Source organism: Papio anubis, chromosome 4 (assembly GCF_008728515.1).
Source record: "Papio anubis isolate 15944 chromosome 4, Panubis1.0, whole genome shotgun sequence".
Classification (NCBI taxonomy): domain Eukaryota; kingdom Metazoa; phylum Chordata; class Mammalia; order Primates; family Cercopithecidae; genus Papio; species Papio anubis.
In genome coordinates this window covers 36645306-36664918 of record NC_044979.1, presented here as the reverse complement: position 1 = coordinate 36664918, position 19613 = coordinate 36645306, and the positions used below count along the sequence as shown (strand labels likewise).

Sequence of the window (19613 nt, the reverse complement as noted above, 5' to 3'; positions counted from 1 at the left end):
CCATGTTGGCCACACTGGTCTTGAACTCCTGACCTCAAGTGATCTGCCCGTCTCAGCCTCCCAAAGTGCTGGGATTACAGGGGTGGGCCACCGTGTCCAGCATGATACGTTTCCTTTATTAGTGGATTAAATTCCTGGCCCTTTCTGCTACCATCCTTGGTCAGTGGAAGAAAGCTATTATTTTAAATCTTAAGTTATCTCCAATTAGATATATATTTAATGCTATATATATGCACTTAGATTAGTCTCAATTTTCTTAAATACTTAAAGTGAAATGAAGTTTCTCTCTCTCCTATTACTTAAGCATCAAAAGTGCCAAGTGCCTAAGAAGGCATGTAGATTTTGACGGGAAACTCAAATGTGGTTTGAGCCCTTATCATAAGATAAGGGCTTTTTGTAGCACTGTCAGCATGCTGTCACGTTAGAAACTGTTCTCATGCTCAATCATCTTGGTTTCCCACTGAACACACCTCAAACGAAGAGGAAGGATTGTTACTGGCCACAGACACTCACAGTTCTGAAACTCTTTTTTAACAACTTGGAAGATAATCTCTAGTTAAAGTGATTTTCTTTTTTTTTTTTTTTTTTTTTTTTTTGAGACGGAGTCTCGCTGTGTCGCTCAGGCTGGAGTGTAGTGGCCGGATCTCAGCTCACTGCAAGCTCCGCCTCCCGGGTTCACGCCATTCTCCTGCCTCAGCCTCCCGAGTAGCTGGGACTACAGGCACCTGCCACCTCTCCCGGCTAGTTTTTTGTATTTTTTTAGTAGAGAGGGGGTTTCACCGTGTTAGCCAGGATGGTCTCGATCTCCTGACCTCGTGATCCGCCCGTCTCGGCCTCCCAAAGTGCTAGGATTACAGGCTTGAGCCACCGCGCCCGGCCGTTAAAAAGTGATTTTCAAAGTGCTAGTGCAATAATGTACCTGACTGGTCCCCAAAATAATCATGTGTCATCTTTTAAAATTAACTCAAGGACCAAATTTGGACTTTTAATTATTTACACTTGCATTATTTCAGAAGAATTTCTTAGATCTACATAATCCTCCAATTAACCTGAAATTGCATTTTTATTTTTTTTGTAGAATACAACAATGGATAAGAAGAGCACTCAAAATAACATTTAAAACCAATCTATATTTAAAATTGAAATAGATTGCTGGATTGAAAGGTTATCCTAATATAAGAAGAGTTATCCCAAGATTTTTTTCTTCATGAAATTATTAATTGCTTCTAACTATTTACCTAATGGAGGGTTAAAAATAATCCTATTTAAATTTATTTTAGAAAATTAATATATATGGTGATTCAGTAAGTAGCGCTGTTTTTCCTAACCATTCTATTTTAAACCAGTAGTGCTTTTTAAATTTCACTACTTTGATTTTTCTTATTTAGCAAGGCTTTTCAAGGCAGTGTTATGCTTACCTGTTGCCAAGGCACCCCTATCTGGGTGCCAGTCTCTGCTAGGATGTTGTAGTTCTTCATGTCTAATAGCCTGCCTGACGTTTTAAACTTTGTTTTAATTAAATTGGCTTATAATTGTAGATATTCTTTGCATCAAAGAGTCAAAATTTTAAAGGTAAGTAACAGCAATGAAGGTTGCAATTAATCGGTTGAAAAATGCTGTGACTTTTCCTTTACCTTAAATATCAATTCTCTCAATTTTCTCCGACTACAGAGGCCAGTAATAGTAGCCATGAGTCTCGTATTGGTCTAGCTGAGGGGCTGGAATCCGAGAAGAAGGCAGTTATACCCCTTGTGATCGTGTCAGCCCTGACTTTTATCTGTCTAGTGGTTCTTGTGGGTATTCTCATCTACTGGAGGTAAGTTGAGTATTTGTTTTGGAAAATTTAATTCATAAAGCTCAGATTTTGCCCGTATTTCATCTGAAAGGTCTTCAAAGCATATTCAAAATTTATTTTCCTTGAGAGCTGCCATAAATTTATTCAAGGTAAATTTGTGAATCCAAAGGCACAATAATGAAAGAGTTAATTGTTCTTCATACATCAATTAAAGGTAAAATGGAGGAACTTCTACCTGTTACTATTTAACACAGTATTTTGACAGTTGTACTTTCATGTTAATCTAATTAATGGACATCATCATAGCATTTAACAAAAGTCTAAGCTTCTCATTAGTTGTTATAATTCCAAAAATTAAGAAAACATTTTTTATATAGTAACTAAATTGTTTTTCAATGACAGAAGAGTTTGTACAAGATGCGTATTAACTGTACATACTGATAAAAATGATAACCTGTGCATAAAAGTAAAATCAAGCAATTAAACTATAAATATAATTAGAGAATACAGTTAATGACTATCTTAAGATGCACAGACATTTAAGATTCTTTGTAATTTGCTTTGGGGGTGAAATATAACTTCGCTCTCTTAAGTCCTTTAAAGGACAAGAATAATTGTACTAATCATAAGCTTTCCATCCTGTGGAAAGCAGAAGACACAGCAAATTAGTGTATTTATTAGGAACATAGCTCAGTATAACTGTGTCTGTTAGAAAACAAAGACTTTATGATGATATAAGGAATCATATGTGTAAACCAAGAAAGGGCATAGCATAGTACTTTTATAAAGTATAGCATACTTTTATTTTAAAAGAGAATATTGTTCAGAAGATACTTAATAATTTTTTTTGTTTAGCAACATCTTTCTATAACTTTATCAGCATTCTTCCTGTGTTCTCTCAAAATATATTCTTGTGGTTTATTCTGAAATATTTACCATTTTTATTGATTGTTTCCCACATACCTAGTACTGTGTTAACTATCAGGAAATATCAAAAATGAACAAATGAATGAAAAAAGAGTCAGTGATTTGAGGAAATCTGTGCTTATTGAGGGGAAATGATTTGTCATAAAAACGTATAAAATAGGCCGGGTGCAGTGGCTCACGCCTGTAATCCCAGCACTTTGGGAGGCTGAGGCGTGCAGATCACGAGGTCAGGAGATCGAGACCATCCTGGCTAACACAGTGAAACCCCGTCTCTACTTAAAAAAAAAAACAAAATTTTAGCCGGGCGTGGTGATGGGCGCCTGTAGTCCCAGCTACTCGGGAGGCTGAGGCAGGAGAATGGCGTGAACCCGGGAGGCGGAGCTTGCAGTGAGCCGAGATTGCGCCACTGCACTCCAGCCTGGGCAACAGAGCGAGACTCCGTCTCAAAAAAAAAAAAAAAAAAAAAAAAAAAAAAAAAACCAAACACGTATAAAATATTACACAAAAGTGTATGCATAGCAGTTGAAATCTAGGGCTGAAAGTAGTCAGAGAACAAAGAAGCATGGTAGGCCAGAATGATCAGGGTAAGTATAAACTAAAATATAGGACTCAAGCTCCGTGGAAGTCAGAAAGGAAAGGAAAAGGGCATCCCAGGCAGGGACACAGCAGGTGCAAAGATCGGGAAGTAGAGATGAGCTGTCTTTTGAGTAAAAGCTGTTGGATGTTTCGGACACAGTGAGGCCTGGAGCATGTATTAATAGTTGTGTGTAGTTGGACATGGGTTGGCTAGGGTAGAACGTCTTCACGATCAACAGTATTTCATATCTGACTTCCTTTACTAGAACAGAGTAGACTGCACACTATGGAGAACAGATCATGCTTTTGTTACCCCACGTGGCTCAGGAGTCTATTTTGTTCGTAACAAGAAACAAACAAACCTGGTTTCTTTAGTCTGTATCCTAGTGATTCCAATAATTGCCAAAGGGTTTTTTTTTTTTTTTTTGGCTAAATATTTCATGCTTAGCAGAGTGCTTTGAACTTAACACATAATCCATAAATGTGTGTTCAACAAAAATAAATATTGCTTTTCTCCCCATTCCCCACTGAACTTGTTGACCAAACTTTTTACCACATTGATATGTGTATTCAGATTACAGGTTTCTATCTAGTCTGATTTTCCCTACCAAACTACTTTTTTAATTAATGGGAGTCTGTGTTAAAAATTGAAAATAAGATGGAGAATATGACTAATTCTGCTTCATAGTAAATAGTGCTAGTATAAAGTTCCAATAAAGATGTCAGAAGATTTATAAGATTGAAATTAGTTTCTTAATCTCTGTTACTTAATATTTCAAGTATATTTTCTGAAAATTTGGAAATCAGTATCTTATTTAATACAATTTGATAGTTCATGGAAAATTAAAATCTGGAGAGGTTTCTATTTTCTATTAGTAATGGGTCATTTTGTCTGTATTATAAGGGGAAAAGATAAAATCACTAGTCAAAAATATATTAATTTGACCTTCACTAAGATATTTCTTTTTTCTTCACAAATAGCACTTTAGGTACCTTGAATGCAGAGTGTAATAGTGTAAAATATATATGAGTATTTTGGCCAGGCACAGTGGCTCACACCTGTAATCCCAGCAATTTGCAAAGGTGAAGTAAGTAGATCACTTGAGGCCATGAGTTTGAGGCCAGCCCAGGCAACATAGTGAGACCTCCATCTCTACAAAAAAAATAAAAATAAACAATTTAGCTGGGCATGGTAGGGCATACCATACTCCTAGCTTCCCAGGAGACTGAGGTTGGAGGATCACTTGAGCCCAGGGGTCAAGGGTACAGTGAGCTATGATTATGCCACTGCACTCCAGCCTGGGCAACAAAGTAAGACACTGTCTAAAAAAAAAAAAAAAAAAAAAAAATCACTTTGATGGTTTTATGTATATGTTTTATATCTATTAAATGTTCTGATAAAAACTGTCAATCTTAACTATTTTGAAATGTTAAGTAATGTTAGGTATCTGACGTACTAACATCTGTTTGAAGTTAATTCACTAAAATATATAAATTTTGGTAACACAATATACTAGGGGTATTATGTGCTGAATCACAAGATGATAGTTTTAGTTCATTCTTCAAGGTTTATGTGAATTATTCAAATTCCAGTGAAGCTAATTTGTAAATAATATGATTTCACTAGCCAATATATAAACATTTTAGACCTTTGTAAAAGCTACAGCCTGAGAAAAGGTTTAAAAATCTAATGTCATACCAATAACAGTGCTAATAGTAATGTAGTCCTTATGAATTTTTCCAAGTTTATGTATTTAAACTTTTTTAAACAGCTTAATTAGGTAATATTAAAATATCGTCAAACTCACCTCTTTAAAGTGTATGATTCAATGGTTTTTAAAGTGTTCTACTATTTCCATAATGATGTTGAGTGTTTTTTTTGTGTGCTTGTTGGATGGTTGTATATCTTTTTTGGATAAATATGTGTTCAAATTCTTTGCTGCCTATTTTTTAATTGGGTTATTTATCTTTCTATTGTTGAGTTGTGGTTTTGTTTGTTTGTTTTGTTTTAAGGAGCAGAGAGTTTAATAGGCAAGAAAGATGGGAGAAGGCAGAAGGAAGAAGCTCCCCGTACAGAGACAGAGGGAGGGGGCCTCCAAAGCTGAAAGAGGAGAACCCGAGTTGTGTGTTTTTATATATTCTAGATACAAGTCTAGATCTTATCAGATATCTGATTTGCAATTGTTTTCTCCCATTCTGTGAGTTATCTTCTCACTTTCATGATGGTATCTTTTTTAAAGTGGAAAAGTTGTTAATTTTGATGAAGCCCAATTCATCTATTTTTTCTCCTATTGCTTGCACTTTCAGTATCATATCTAAGAAGGCATTGCCTAACCCAGCACCACGTTGATTTACTCCTAGATTTTTGTCTAAGTATTTAACAAAATTAAAGGACTCATGCTTCCCAGTTACAAAACTTTAATGAAAAGCTACAGGAATCAAGAGAGTCTGGTACTGCCATGAGAACAGACATATAGTTCAATGGAATTGAACTGAGAACCCAGAAATCTTATGTTTACGATCAATGGATTTTAGAAAAGGATCCTAAGACTTTTCAATGGGCAAAGAATAGTCCTTCCAACAGATAGTGCTAGGACAATTGAATATTGAATATCCACATACAGAAAGTCAAGTTGAACCTTTTTCTAACACTATACACAAAAATGAACTCATGAGGGACCATAGATGTCAGTGTAAGAACTATAAAATTCTTAGAAGAAAATATTTAAGTATGTTTCTAACCTATTTTTAATGAGATATTGATCCTAAAGTTTTATAATAAATCTTCTATTTTGCCTAGTTTACCTAACTCGAGATATTCCCCTTATATTTTATATAAACCTTCAGAGGAAGCAGATTTTAGCCAAAAGACAGAACAAATTCAAAGTGAGAAAATCCAGTTATCTTTCCTAGTTCTGCCCAGCATTTGCTATATGGCCTTGGGCATTTCAATTACCCACCTAGGACTTGGTTTCTCTTGTTTACCATTTGGGTGAGTTCACTAGATCATCTTTAAGATTGTAGCCAGCCAGGCACGGTGGGTGACTCACGCCTGTAATCCCAGCACTTTGGGATATAAATATATATAATTATCTTGATTTTATGTAAATATATATGTATTTTAAAATAAATATATGTGTGTGTGTGTGTGCATATATATATATTTAGCCGGGCATGGTGTCACATGACTTTAATCCTAGCTACTCGGGAGGCTGAGGCAGGAGAATCACTTGAACCTGGGAGGCGGAGGTTGCGGTGAGCGGAGATCGCACCATTACACTCCAGCCTGGGCAACAAGAGCGAAAGTCCATCTCAAAAAAAAAAAAAGAAGATTGTAGCCAGACCCAGGAATGGAATAATACACATTTCTAGGTTTTCATTATAAAGACTGTGATGAAAAGGCGTAAATTAAATAATCAGATTACCATTGATTGATAGGACCTATGTCTACAAGTTTAAAACAGTCATCACTTTCTTCATCACGCCTGATGGATAATTAGCAGGTGACGTAGTTATCAACACTTAGCACATAGACGTGAAGACATTCACTGCTTATACCGAACAGATGGACTACAGATACTGAATCTTGTCATACATTAAATAATATGCCTTGAAATCATTTTCCAGATGTTTTATGGTATAATTTACATGAGCCATACCATAAGTTTCTAAGATGCAAAAATGACTTCAACAAGGAAGATTTTCAAAAGGTTTTTTTTTTTTGGAAGACAAATTTTTGAAAGCTTTTTTAAGAGTTAGAACCTGAAAAGTACCAAAGGTATACCCAACCAAATGGCACACGATCAAAAGCAATATAGAAAAGGACTTTACATAAACACAATTGTTTTGGCTGGGGATAGGGAGGAGAAAAGCAATATGAATTCTCTCTTGATCTTAAACTCAAATTTGTGGGTCACTGAAGATGCCTACTAACCCAGAATGGAGGCCTTCTGGTACCAGATTGCCTTTTAAGTGTACTGTCACCTGCTGTATAAAACTGCACTACAAAGTATAACTAACCAATATGCAAATGACCTTCATCCATAATTTAGCCTATACTATCTTAATTTTTTTTACTTACAAGCTTTTTGGTATTATTTATAAGGTCCTTTTGGGAAATTAATGCCAAGTAGTGTTATTGGGCTACTTATTTCCTAGAACTAAAAAATATTTGATTACAGATTTATTTGTTTGTGACAAGAGTAGAATTGGTATTTACCCACAGTACAGTGAACATTAGCAACATATTCAACCTCAATGCCAACATGTTTTAATTTACCGTTTTATATTCTATGAGATGCTGCCTTCTTCCCATTAAGTCATAGTTATTGGTACATCCTCTGTCGATCCATCTGCCCATCTAGCCACCCATTCATCTATCCTTCTCTACCTGTATATCTCATATCTCCCTCCAAAATGCTTTGAGATTTCAAGTTATCCCATTTGAGGCTAAGGTAGGTAAAGAGAATCCAGGATGCAGCTGAACAACATGTGATTGGTGGGATTTACTTGCTACTAGAAATCCATCTAATCATTCAACAAATCTTGAACACCTATTCTACTACTGGCACGGTATTAAGAGTCAGTTTTACATAAAATTAAGAGATATGGTCCCATCTTTTAAAAATGTAATAAAAATATAAGCACAAAACAAATATATTAGAAAATAATTGCACTAACCACCAATTAAGGAAAAATACTTAAATAATGTAAAATAATGTCCGGGAAATGAAGATTGCTCTTAGATTGATTAAGTATATTTTTCAACACAGTCTTTTTTTTTTTTTTTTTTTTTGAGAGAGAGTTTCGCTGTTGTTGCCCAGGCTGGAGTACAGTGGTGCGATCTCAGCTCACCACAACCTCCGCCTCCCTGGTTCAGGCGGTTCTCCTGCCTCAGCCTCTTGAGAAGCTGGGATTACAGGCATGCGCCACCACGCCTGGCTAATTTTTTGTATTTTTAGTAGAGACAGGGTTTCTCCATGTTGGTCAGACTGGTCTTGAACTCCCGACCTCAGGTGATCCGCCCGCCTCGGCCTCCCAAAGTGCTGGAATTATAGGCGTGAGCCACCATGCCCGGCCAAAACAGTCTTTATATAGGCTTATGTGGATAGAAATTTGGGTTAGGTGCAGTGGAAAAGGAGAAGCTGCGGTGTTAAAGGCCGCTTAGGAAATGAAAGCCCATTTCACAGAGAAGATACCTCTGAGCTGTCTTGAAAGAAGACAGTGTTTGCCTGGCATATTGGTGAGTGAGATACTTTGGTTAGAAGGAGAGGTATGTTTAAAGCAGAGTATGTAAATACAGAGTTAGGAGATAAAAGGCAGGTTTATTTATCTACAATGTTATATTATTAGAGTATAAACTTCAAAAGAAAAGTCTAACAGGGTGAGGACCACAGACAGGTAGCGTTTAAGTATTGAGAAACCTTGGGTATTATAATCTAAATATCTGTAAAATATATAACTAGAATACATGAGCAAAAGTAAAAGATAGATGTGAACCTATTAGCGCTGTAACGGTGGAGCAGGAAGACCTGTTCTTTGAGTACCATTGAGTACTTAGAAGGGAATGAGTTTTGAGTTAGTAGAAGACAAAAAAAAAAAGAAAATCTAGCAAATAAGGAGGATTCAAAAGGAGTGATCTCCTTCTCACTGAAGGTATTCGGACTGGACCTTCTTAACCATAGGTTAGAGACGCTGTTGAAGGGATTCTTGTATCAGCTGTGATATTGCACTAGCTTTTTAAAGGCATTTTACAATGTTAAGATTCATTGAAATATTTTTCAAAACATTTCACCAGCTTGTGTAACTATATTTTGGAGAAATCAAAGGGATTTTAATTCCATGATCTTAAAAGCATGTATCAAGTCCAGTGTTTCCATATCAATATGTCAGAACATGCTCCATTCATAGTTGCACAGATAAGCCAAACTTTCTCCATAGGTTCTGCCACAATCTGGTTTCAATTCTGCTCATGTGGGCCTTCTGTAGGATAGTTTCTGTGGCCCACATGTCTCTCATTCCTCATCAGTCTGCCGTAATCTCTACGTTCCAGGATATTTACCTAGTTAGGAGGGTCCCTTTGACACTTGTTTCTGTATCCACTCACCTTTCTCTTATATGACTTCCTCACTCATGAAGCTATTTCTATGTTCTCTCAATATATCTTCTCTCAGGTGTGATTATCAAAGGCTTACTCTACCACAGCAGATGACCAATTTTGCTGTGTACGTCATTGCTTTAAGTTTTTTGTTTATTTGCTTGTGACATTAAGGTTATAAGTAAACTATATAATTTTACACTACTCCTACTTATAGAAGTTCATTCATCAGAGAAATGCTTCGGGGTTACCTCTAGCGTGACACACATGCTCCCGAGCACTAAAGACTAACACTGCAATGATTGAGACAAAGTAGTTTGACTTGTGAGGCTTACCTTCTGATGAGAAGAGACCAATTATAAACATGGAAAACAAATAAAAACTTAAATAACAGTATTTCAAATAGTGATGTGCCATAGAGCAAACAAAAGGGCAAAGAATAGTGACTTAGTGGGATGCCCTGACACTTAGCTGTCATGGTCAAGGGAGGAGTCAGAGGGATTGGCATTTGGGCCAATGCAAAAGTGATGGGAAGAGGCAGGAAGCCGGGGGAATGGCAAGAGCCAAGGCCCTGAGATGCTACTGACAGGACTTCTTCAGAGGTGAAGGAGAGGACCAGTGTGGGCTGGATACTTGTGGGTGAGGGAGAGAATTGCAGGAAAGGAAACTACTGAAGTAGGTGGGGGCCAGGTCAGGGTTTAAAAAGGTCTTAAAGCCCTTGCTAATGTAACTGAATGTAATTCTAATTGCAGTGAGAAGCCATTCAAGAATTTTATCTAAAGGAAGTAATTTACTAGAAAAAATAAAGACTTAGGTGTGTCACTATGTAATAACAAATGTTACATTAAAACTCATTAGGATAAATGCCTTGTAGCTTGAAGGTTTAGATGGAAAGTGAGATTGGCGTTTTCAGTCAAACAGAACTCAAGTGTTTCAGTTTAACCACTCATGAATATTGCTCCAAATAAATTAAATGACCTACATCAAAGAGTGTCATTAGCAGTTTTAATTATCCAATTTTTTAAAATTAAAGATGGTTGGCATTAGTTTATAGCAGTAGTTGGTTCTTTGCTCTTCTTGATAGTTTGTGGTGTGTTCTTACCAGATGTTACTGTTATTATCCGAATGAAAATAGATTCAGGTGACATTGTAGATCATAATTGTCATTGAATCTGAATATATTCATTCTCGAAACCCTCATCAACAAAGCTAGCATCTGTTGGAAAGAAAATCACCCCTGTTTTTGGTCGTATGCTCATAGTTTTCCCATTTAAGTTCTGTCATTCCTCCATTATTACAGCATAAAACTACTTTCTTTTTTCATCAAAATGTTACCACTGTGTAGTTTCATTTCTACATAGTTCATAGTTCATTTCTATGTACTATGCACTGTGTAGTTAATTTCTACATAGTTCATTTCTACATAGCTTGTTGCTTTTTGCTAGCAGCTGTATATGCTCAGAAGGACATGGTCATTTAAATATTGAGTGAAAATAGCTTCGGACATTATTTCTTTTCTTCTCTGGCTCTATCCAAGATGACAGGACATTTTTTGGTATTATAGCCACAATGGAAGAATGTGTGGGGCATTGAGGTTTCCTATATTAACAAAGTATCATTCAGTACTTTGAACCCAGCTACAACTTCAAATTCTATCTGTGCTTTTAGCATGCCTGATATCTACTTGCTCTTCTGCATCTGGTGCAGGTAAACTGAGATAAATTTTATAATTTAATGTCTTGTAATTTGTTAAAATGGATGTAGATCCAGCAATCCCTCTTCTGGGTGTATACCTGCTTTTGTTTTAATTCTGGAGATTTCTGTCATAATTTTCAACAGCTCAGAAGTTGTCTTATTATCCGTAGCAACTAGTAGTATAAATTGTTTTCCTTTATTTCCAGGAAATGCTTCCAGACTGCACACTTTTACTTAGAGGACAGCACATCCCCTAGAGTAATATCCACACCTCCAACACCTATCTTTCCAATTTCAGGTAATGGCTTAAAGTGTGACCATGAGTAGCTGGTAGATATTGAACAAAAAGCACAATGTTGAAAGGTTTGTTTTTACTGGTACACTATGCAAATTGCTATAATGTAGATAAGTAAATTTTTGTGTTGCCCCAAATATTTATTACATCATGTTTGAGGTACTCAGGTTTATATTCTGTCCTCATTAATTTTAAACATTCTTAACCATAAAGATGATATTGCAAAATTAATTTATAATTGTTCAGATGTATTATGTTAAAAACATAAACATTTATAGCAATAAAATATTAGTTAAGAATAATGGTGACTTTTACTCATTCCCATTATGTTAATGGAAACCCAAGCAACAAAAGTCAGATTAAGTCATGGAAACCCAAGCAACAAAAGTCAGATTAAGTCAATGCAGAAAATGTGGATGGGAAGAAAATGACAAAAATAAGGATAAAGTCTTGTTCCTTTCTGATTACTTGAGTTTATGTGAGAAAAGGTGGTTTTTGTTTTTGTTTTTTAACCTACATTAGAAAAAAATATCTATAAAATTGTGGTGGTAATAGTAGGAAAAGCCATGAACACAAAGAATGTATGGCTGCTTGAAATAATCTCTCAGAATGTTGAACAGTTGAATATTTGGGAAGACTTTAGCTATGTTTGTCATAATTTATCTGAATAACAGTATTCAAAGGTAGCCAGGGTCATTTTGATAAAGTCATCCATTAACCCTAGAGTTTACACTATAAGTAAAATCATAGCCAGTCATTTTTAATATAAATTCAAGGGATGCATGTGGAGGTTTGCTACATGAACATATTGCATATTCAAGCCACTGATTTAATTGACATTTTATAATGTCTTAGATTGAAAAGTGACAACAAAAAATAGTGGTCTAGAATTGTGTGATCTGGAAAATAGAGGACAATAAAAGGAAGAGAACTTAAGAAACTAGGAATACAAAAGGAGAAATTCATCTATGGGACCATTTTACAGATGGCACTTTTTAAATTCTCTGACTGATGCTCCATATTCTATTGCTAGAGGCTCAAGTTCTACATGATGTTATCCTCTGAAATCTCATGACTTAAAAAAAACAGAAAAAAGACAAACTTTTTTTATATTTTACATTTATATGTTGATGTTTGTTATATGTTTATATCATATATGATATGTATTATTTATATATTTAACTATGTATGATATTTTCTTTTTGTGCCTTATAAACTTAGGAATTACAAGTGTTTGCTATTTTTCCTCTTTTGTCACGTCTGTGTCTTTAAGCACCAGTGTTTTATTTGTTTTTCTAGTTTATATTAAAATACTGTTATTTTAGTACTACAGTATGTCATTAACTTATTTAGAATTTTTAGACCAACAGCTCTCAGTTATCTGTTACATTTTGATTCCCTTCACTTCCAAACGTGTCTCTTCTGCATACCCCGTCAGCATGGGTATGCAAATTAATTAAAATTTTATTCAAAGTCCAACATGGTTTTTTTGTTTTGTTTTGTTTTGTTTTGTTTGAGACGGAGTCTCACTCTTTGCCCAGGCTGGAGTGCAGTGGCGCAATCTCGGTTCACTGCAAGCTCCGCCTCCGGGGTTCACGACATTCTCCTGCCTCGGCCTCCCGAATAGCTGGGACTACAGGCCCCGCCACCACGCCCGGCTAATTTTTTGTATTTTTAATAGAGATGGGGTTTCACCGTGTTAGCCAGGATAGTCTCGATCTCCTGACCTTGTGATCCGCCCGCCTCAACCATCCAAAGTGCTGGGATTACAGGCGTGAGCCACCGCGCGCAGCCCATGGTTTGTTTTTAATAAATAAAATAATGCAAAATCAGAACCTAGCCCAGGAGATCCAAACTGCCCTGTTTTGAAAATCAAAAGAGTGGTGATCCAAGGGCATTTCCTTATTTCACTTGTTCAGCTCTCAAACATTCCCTCTTGATCACCTCAATATGCATGTTTTCGTGTAAAAATCAGAAAGCAAAATGAATGTTAGCCTCACTTACATGCAGACCAATTAATAAAAGAAATTACCAAAATACCTGACTGTCAATAAAAGGTAGTAGTCTACTTATAAAAGGAGGTTAGCTGTGCAGGATAACATCAAGGGATTTGAAGGACATTTACTAAGACTAATGACTTCCACGTGACAAATCATCTCTGTTTTCTTACCTAATTATTAAAAGCTTCTTCTAAGCAAGATCCTTCTATAAGTGTGAAGGTAGAATTACACCTTTGTCTAGTGTTTCTTAAGCTTGACTGACTAATTCAATTTTAGTATTCAGATCCACTCATCTAAGAGAGAGAACAGATGGATTCCAATTTTTTTTATCAGCAAATTCTTGGTAACTGAAGCTTTAAAATATTAGATGGCCTAAATACTGAACATCTGTTGATATAAATAACTGTTCCTAGTGAAATGTGTTTGATGTTTCCTTGTCAGAAAAATCACTTGTAAAATTGTATACTATGAACTAGTAATATGTTCAGTCTAAGAAAGTCTTTCCAGGAAAAGAAAAAAAAAAAATCAGAGCCAGTTAAAATAACTTGGCCCCTTCACAATTAATTAACAGATCCAATGACTTTGTTTACATAGCATATTTTCGAGTTAGAATTCTTGAAATTTTACAGATTAAAAGTCCCAAAGGCTTTTGACATTATCCTTAATGAATATTTGACATATAAATGTTTTCTATTATTTACAGAGAGAAGGAAAAAATGTTTTCAAATGTAAACATCTGACTATTTGACTGTAAGACATTAAATTGTACAGTTTTATAAAACTGAAATTGCACTATTATGCTTGGTCCACGGTAAAATTGAAACTATATTATTTCCGCATTTTTTTCTCAGAATTTACATGCAACATCCAGGCTTGTTAAAGAAAGTTGTCTATCAAAAGATGCAGTCCACTGATAAGGAGTGGGGCTATGGTGGTATTTATAAATTAACATTGAAAATAAATGATTTCATCTTTAGGGTATAGATGGAAAAGAGCTTGCTGAACAAATCAGATTTCTGAAATACAGGTTTTGATTGATAATAAATGTAGAGAAAATCGATAATTGTTGCTTAACAATTGAATGCTGAGATTTAGTTAGAATTATACAAATAATTGAACTTTGAAGTTGTTTCAGAAGCTACTTTATAAATAACAGGAACGTTTATTTCTGTCAAATTATGCTTTCTAACACAATTTTTTTATTCACATAGATGATGTTGGAGCAATTCCAATAAAGCACTTTCCAAAGCATGTTGCAGACTTACATGCAAGTAGTGGGTTTACTGAAGAATTTGAGGTATGATTTTAATATGTCTATTTTAAATAATATATAGAAAATAGTATATTTAAAAGAGTCAGCAATAGACTATTTCTTGACCTAAAGATAGTGAAACCATTTGCATTTCTAGTAAAAATGTTAGTTCCATGATTACATATGTGTTTAGGAGATGTGTTATAGTTACCATATAATTTAGAAAATTGGTTTTCTATTTTAAAAGCCAAGTTGTACTTGTGGAAAAATAAAAAGAAAAAATTGTTCATTTTCTTCCATAAAGTACAAATCTTTAATATTCTTTTTAAAATCTGGATTAATAACAGTGATCCTTTTTAATTTTCTAAATTATATAAATTATACTAAACTACTAAATTTCATGATTTCCAGCCAAATTACCTAAAAATTCTTAACTGTGATTTGTACACCAGTGTATGCAAAGCATTTAGATAACACTTTCATTATACCAGGTAAAAAATGTATCTTCTTTTCAAGAAAATATGCATTTCTAAAAAAATTTTGAACTTCAAAATCAGTAAGTTTTTCCAATGATATTCTGTTAAGATACTCTTAGATAGAAGGGCAGAGAAATTTACTGCAAATTTATCATGGCCCACTGAACTATCAGCTAAGTAGATTTTTCAAAATAGAGAGCTATAAGCACAAAGGTAACAATAAAAACCACAAAAATAAAAGCTATCCTTTGTGAACACCTTCTTATATGTCATTGGACTTTGTACTTTCACATTCAACTTTCACCCATTTCTGGGAGTTATGTGTTGTTATTTCTATTCATGTTATTGATGAAATCAAACTTCATAGAACTTAATTAACAACTGATAAATAGCAAAGTTCGTGATTTAAAAACTCGTATCCTTTCTATTGTAGCTGTGAGCAGGCAAGCAGTCTTCAGCCTCCCCTCTGGCCATTCCCGACTAGAGAGTTTTCGTATTGCATTTTTGCTTCCCTCTTTCCTAACCCCAGTGGCTCTGTGGACCTCCCTCTTTGAAGTACTTTGAGCTGTGAGCCTAATCATAATATCCACTCTCTCCTGATTTTCTTTCCCCACTGCACCCAGCAATTGCTTCCCAGGACTCACACTCATCATGATTTATTTGGGGAGGCAAAATGTTATAGATTAGAAAGCTTTAAGAAATCAAAAGAAAGAGAGGTATGATATGTTTTTACTAACTTAAAAATAATAGAAGCCAATTTATTTGATTCTAAAAGAAATCTGAATCATAGCTACATTGAATAAGAAAGCAGTGTGAGGCAGTACTAAGATAAAGAATTACATGTCTAAAACATCAAATTATTTTTTATTATTTTGATAGACTAGAGGTTACGCATGCTATAGTGTTAACTCAATGTTAATTTCAGTGTTAACTGATAGACATTATCAGGCTAACATCCAACAAAATAAGAAAAAATAGACAATTTATAATATAAGTCACTGACAACATATGCAGATTCATGGTTTTCATAACTATAAAATCATTTTGAATAGTATTAAGCAGTCCAAAATAATTAAATTAATAACATAACCTCATGTTTTCACTTTAAAAGTTTTTTCTTAATTCCATCTCTTTTGACTCACTGCCTGATTCAAGAAAAGTTTTCATTAACTGAATAATTAGCTTAGTAACTAATAGTGTTATACCTTTTAAGTGGTTCATATATCAAATTGCTTTTAATTATTCAGAATGACTTGCTGCAAAAGAAGCCTTAAAAAGTTCTGTGGAGAGAGACTGGGCCATTTGCTGATGAATCAAATTTGTATTTGGGTTATTGACTTTCTCAGAAATTATAAGGTTTTTATTTTATTATATAATACTAAATAATTATAAATTCTAAACTGATATATATAGTTAGAAAATATTTCTGAAGGCATATTAACTCATTTTTCATAAAAAATTGGCAGAAATCAGTTTTCTGTACTTATTAAAGTTTAAACAAAAAGATCTACTAATTAAATATTTAAAGGGTTATGCTATCTAAATTTTGTTACAAAATGATGTAGTGTGTATGACTTTTAAAATTTTTAGGAAATGATTAATGTTTTGATAGCCTTAAATCTGTTACAAACCACCTAATAGGAAGCTGTTTACTTTTTAAAATAACCCCCCCAAAAAATAAAAACAAAAAAGCATACCACTAATTCAGAGTTTCAAATAGTGCTACTACGATCAAATAAAATAAAATTTGGATATTAGCCAATCTGACTAATATGACAAAATGTATCATGAAATATGTGGTTCCTCTCATCTGCATTTTTAAAATCATCATATTATGACGTCACTATCTCCTTTTAAAAGTGTTATTTTTTCTTTTACATAATCTTAAAGTTCCAAATTATTAGACATTTTGATTTGCATGCAACTGTTTGAAACATTCTGTTGTGTTAGTATTTGACAAATGTTATTTATTGCATGATCATAGTTTTCCATTGTAAACCTAATATGAACGCTTTTTTTTCTCATTTGTCGTGTGCTGTGGAATTTGATTTCTTTACTTTTTTGGCATTCATTCCCTCATTAGACACTGAAAGAGTTTTACCAGGTAAGGCATTATTTCACTGCATTTTCTTTTAGCCAAGAAGTAGTTGTAACATTTTAAAAAATTTCATTTGATAGATTATTGTGTTTGTTTTGTCTTCCTTATTATAATTTAAGGCACGTTGTTTGAAAGAATGTGTGTTAAAATGGTTTACATATAATTTTTTACAGGAAGTGCAGAGCTGTACTGTTGACTTAGGTATTACAGCAGACAGCTCCAACCACCCAGACAACAAGCACAAGAATCGATACATAAATATCGTTGCCTGTAAGTATATTCTTAAATTGGCTCTGACTTCAATATCATTGCCATTTTGGTCCCTTTTAAAAATGTCCTGAAGTCATCTGAGAGCTGACCTTAATGTGGCTATTTCGGGGCCTTTTTATCAGGGAATAGTAAGACTTGTGTTAGATAATATGTAGCATTATATCACTCTGACTTAAATTCCTTCAGCAATTAATAACATCTGTTTCATTTAAACAAAACAAACTTAGAATTTTAATCCAGTTCTTTCTTTTGTGTTTTCTTTCACGGACTGTACATCTCCCTTTGTGGTTTTTGTCGTTATATATACGACTTGGTCCTATTTTCACCTAGGATTTGCTTACTTCTGCGTGAATTTACCAACCGAATGACATTTTCTTTCAACTTTCTCTTTTTTCTTCTACCTTTACCTGTTTCCTCCCTTTCTTGGCATTCTTTCTGGGATCTTACAAAGAATTAGTTGGATTCTTTCTTTTAATTCTTTCTTTCTCTTTGTTTTCTTAGCCATTCTCTCTCCCTTTCTCTTCAATGAGCAGCTATCTGGCTTTTTTCATTAGTGCAATTTTACCTAATATTTCTGTATGAAATTACTGTCTTTCTTCTATCTTCTTACAGCACTTCTGGTTGCATTTATTCCCTATTATTTTTGTTTATATTCCCCTTCATCTCCTAAAATTCATCTTCATGTTCCCTCCCTACTCCACAAACGAACGAATGAACGAACAAATAAACATTCTACTTATACCTTTTCTATATATTCAGTGGTGTGGCCCTTCCTGGCTTCATAGGAGCGTGGTATTACCAACGAGGTTATTTAAATTCTGGTTTCATTCTAGTTCTGAAAACTGATGGAGCTGCACTCTTTTCCCTGTTACTATCATGATCTCTTATATAGTTTGTACAGATGTTGCCTTTGTTTCCACAGAGTTTACACTGATTTTTATTTTTTAGTAGAGGGCTTTATATTTGTCTTCCTGAACTGCGTCTTCCCTGCCTACACATAAAACTCACCTGCTTCTTGAGATAAAATTATTAGACTTTCCTCTACAAGCTAAATAGAACATACCCATCAGGTAATTAAGGAGGGGACAGAGATTAACATTTGATGAACACCTACTATGTGGCTGGCACTGTAAATAAGTTATTTCATTTAATCCCTGAAACAACCAGGCAAGATAGGAAATTTTCCTATTTTAGAGATAAAGATAAACAATCCAGAAATCCTAAAACTATTAAAACCAAACTACAAAAGTAGATCACCCTGACCTTGAGACCCATCTGTCAGTTGCCATACATCTATTTGCACATACATTCCTGTATCAGTACGACCTGTAACCATCACAGGAGTTTTCATATCCCAGAGTATTTCTTTAACTTGTTATGGTTTGGTCTGTATTCACTTCTTCATCCTTGAAAAGAATAATCTTCCCAGTGAAACTACCGTGTTTCCTTCAAGTAATACTTTATTTTTCCAAATAAATATAGTTTTTCTGTAGAACTGAATTTAATCTTAAACTCCTTTAATCATACTTTGAATTCCCGTAGTTATACCGTATATCAATTACCAGATTTTGCATCCATCCTGTTTTAATTGGCAGTGTGTTATCTACCTCCTCTGTGCTTGGCCAGCTGTTCTCCTGCCTCCTTTTGAAGCAGTTTCTCTTTGAGGCTCCTCCTGAAAGAGCTGTTTGCTGTAACTATTCACATAAACTTGCTAGGGAACCTTTGGCTTTCTTCTCTGTCTCTTCTTCCTTCATCAGCCTCCTGTTCATCCTTCCCTAGCTTTGTGAGCCCCACCCCACCGCCCGCCATCACGTTTCCGTCTATTTGAGAAGCTCTCCACTGTTCACAGCCCTTGTAACCAACCTTAAAATTCCATCTAAGAGACCAACTTCAGACGTCAACCTCTGTAGAAACTTTTATCTCAAACCAGAACAATTTCTATTTTTATATCCTTCTACTACGTTACACCTCTCACCTGACACCTGTGTATATACCCTAGTTTCACCTATTACCTTTGAAATGTTCCTGAAGGTGGAGATTCTTTTTATATTTGTCTTTGTTATCTTTGTCATCTCTGTATCCCCACAAAGCCTATTAAAGTAAGTGATTTATTGCATTGATTTTAATGGTAT

At 34.6% G+C, this 19613-nt stretch overlaps 1 protein-coding gene across 4 annotated transcripts in view; it reads left to right on the top strand.

The window, feature by feature from the left end:
* The window catches only part of PTPRZ1 (protein tyrosine phosphatase receptor type Z1), a 193438-nt gene that overhangs the window by 148475 nt on the left and 25350 nt on the right, over positions 1-19613 (top strand). For 2 of the 4 annotated variants that reach the window (XM_031665221.1, XM_031665218.1), the window contains exons 13-17: positions 1672-1816; positions 11297-11388; positions 14597-14682; positions 17197-17217; positions 17385-17481. In XM_031665221.1, the coding sequence (XP_031521081.1) occupies positions 1672-1816; positions 11297-11388; positions 14597-14682; positions 17197-17217; positions 17385-17481 (441 nt within the window). The remainder of the gene's footprint in view (positions 1-1671; positions 1817-11296; positions 11389-14596; positions 14683-17196; positions 17218-17384; positions 17482-19613) is intronic. The other 2 variants (XM_031665222.1, XM_031665219.1) reach the window with 1 other exon arrangement.